Source organism: Peromyscus californicus, unplaced genomic scaffold (genome assembly GCF_007827085.1).
Source record: "Peromyscus californicus insignis strain IS unplaced genomic scaffold, ASM782708v3 Scaffold_4__1_contigs__length_199733344, whole genome shotgun sequence".
NCBI lineage: Eukaryota > Metazoa > Chordata > Mammalia > Rodentia > Cricetidae > Peromyscus > Peromyscus californicus.
Window position 1 is genome coordinate 188,992,379 of NW_026294562.1, and position 2,121 is coordinate 188,994,499.

Sequence of the window (2,121 nt, forward strand, 5' to 3'; positions counted from 1 at the left end):
ACACATTTGATTATGGATTTATCTGTTTATGGATATATAGCTGGGCTGAATTTCCTCGATATAATAAATACAGCATCAATAAAAATGGATTTGCATATATCTCTGTGGAAGTATATGGAGTTCACAGGGTATAGGCCCAGAAGTAGATTAGGTGTGTCAAATAGTAGTTCTTTTTTAGTTTTTTAAGAACTTCCAAACAGACTTCTATAATTTCATTATTAATTGACTTCCAATCTATTGATTAATCCAGCATTTCAGTGATTCCAAACCAGATAACAATAAAGTAAATTTACAGACTAATCTCCCTGATGTTCATAGAAAAAAAATTTCTAAAACATGTTGACATATAAAATTCAAGATAACATCAAAATGATCATTAATTTCCATTGATCATATATTTTCACTAAGTGGAAGATGCTCTTTTCTGAGACCTTGTTGAGGATTATTGCTATAAGCTTTGCAAGCCAACCTGATTGCCTCAAATGCAGCTAAAAGCAGGGTATTTGGGAAGCTATGGCTGAAGAACTTTTCTGGTACTGGTGCAGGCTAGAGCTGTTGTGAATGGACCAGTGACTCCTGAAGCATAACTTCATAGTCAGCCATGATTTCAGTTTTCTTTACCATTAGACTGTAAGACCCATAAGCTGTCTGTGAAATAACCAAGCTCTCAGGATGCCCTAGAGAATGAAAGTGGGAAGAAAGGCACCTTTATTGAGAGGATTTTGCTAGTTCCTTTGTACATCAGCAAAACAAAGGGAAGCCTAGCAGGGGTAAGTTGAAAAGTAAGGTAATCCTCTTACAATGGGATAAGCTCATGTAGGCTGCTCATTAAACCAGCTGACAAAGCTCCCAGTTTATCATTTTGGTTAATTGTTAAAAGACAAGACACTAACTCCTTCACTTTCTGTACTGACATTGTGATGGAGATGGTAACCACCTGGATAGCACAAAAAAATATCATTTACATACTTAAAATAAGAATGAAAGATTTTATTCCTTATCCAGGCCAAACTGAGTCTAGGAACCACAGAGTAACAATTTAAAAGAACAAATGGGGCAAAACAGGGAAAACCTAGAGAAGCGAGGATACTGATGTTGAGCACCCACCAATTGTGATTATACCGAAGAGCGACACAGCCTTGTAAGATGGAGGAGAGAGTATAAAAAGCCAGCAAGGTAGACACCAGGGCCAGGATGCTCTGGGTGGCTTTGGACTCAAAACAGATTCTGCTGGAACCACGAGTGCTACGCATGTGTTGAATCTTCTGTTTGTGTCTGTACAGAATGACAACCATGTAACCACTAGACCAGGCCATGAGCAAAGAAAAGAAGATTTCAGGGCACACCACCAGTGCTGAATAGAGTGAGTCATTGATTTCATTACTCTCTACAGTGGAACAGTATCCAAAGTCTCTTTTTCTTGTCAGATTTCTACTATTCCTTTCAATAAGTGGGTACACTGGGAAAATGACATTTATCAACATGTATAAAACCCAGAGAATGGCAATGGAGCAGCCAATATACTTTGAAGCTTTGATTTTTTGATCCTTACAGCAACATTCCTTGTGACTGATGGTGATGGCTTGGAAAACACTCAAGAGGCAGGTGGTGCCAATGGACACAGTCCTGCCAACTCTCTGAATGTACAAAATTAATTTGCACCCAAGATCATTTAAAAACCGCTTCAACCCAAAAGCTGCCATTGTATTTGGCACTCCTGCAGGGAGAATGAACAAAGCATTGGCGGTGTTTAGGTGCATGTGAATCAAATCTGTGGGCTTTAATTTGCTCTCTCCATAGTGAACTAGATAGTAGTAAAGAAGAGAGAAATTTCCCAGAATTCCAGCTGTAGTTTGTGACAAGAAAATGATTTTGATGGCCGATTTCCAGAAGTCTATTCTATGACCTGGCATGATTCTCTTTAGACAATGGCCAAAGCCTTTTCTCTGGTCAAAATGAATGAAAAGTATTAGTAATCCAAAGACATACAGAGAAACTAAATCAGAATGTTTCTTAGATCTCAGGAGTAACATCTCAGCCTAGACTACATAACAAGAATTTCTCAAAGTTAATGCCAGAAAAAATTATTACTTATAACACACTACTGTAAGGTTTCAAAAG

The 2,121-nt window shown here is 38.0% G+C and overlaps 1 protein-coding gene across 1 annotated transcript; it reads right to left on the minus strand.

Annotated features, from left to right (window-relative positions):
- Positions 1–866: 866 nt before the first annotated feature.
- LOC128124238 (vomeronasal type-1 receptor 4-like) lies at positions 867–1,913 on the minus strand. Its single transcript, XM_052760416.1, has one exon. The coding sequence runs from the start codon at positions 1,911–1,913 to the stop codon at positions 867–869; it is 1,047 nt and encodes a 348-aa protein (XP_052616376.1).
- Between the last annotated feature and the right edge of the window lie 208 nt (positions 1,914–2,121).

What these genes read in the sequence shown, in the direction of transcription:
- LOC128124238 (XM_052760416.1), bottom strand. Translation starts at nt 1,913, where the DNA reads ATGCCAGGTCATAGAATAGACTTCTGGAAATCGGCCATCAAAATCATT.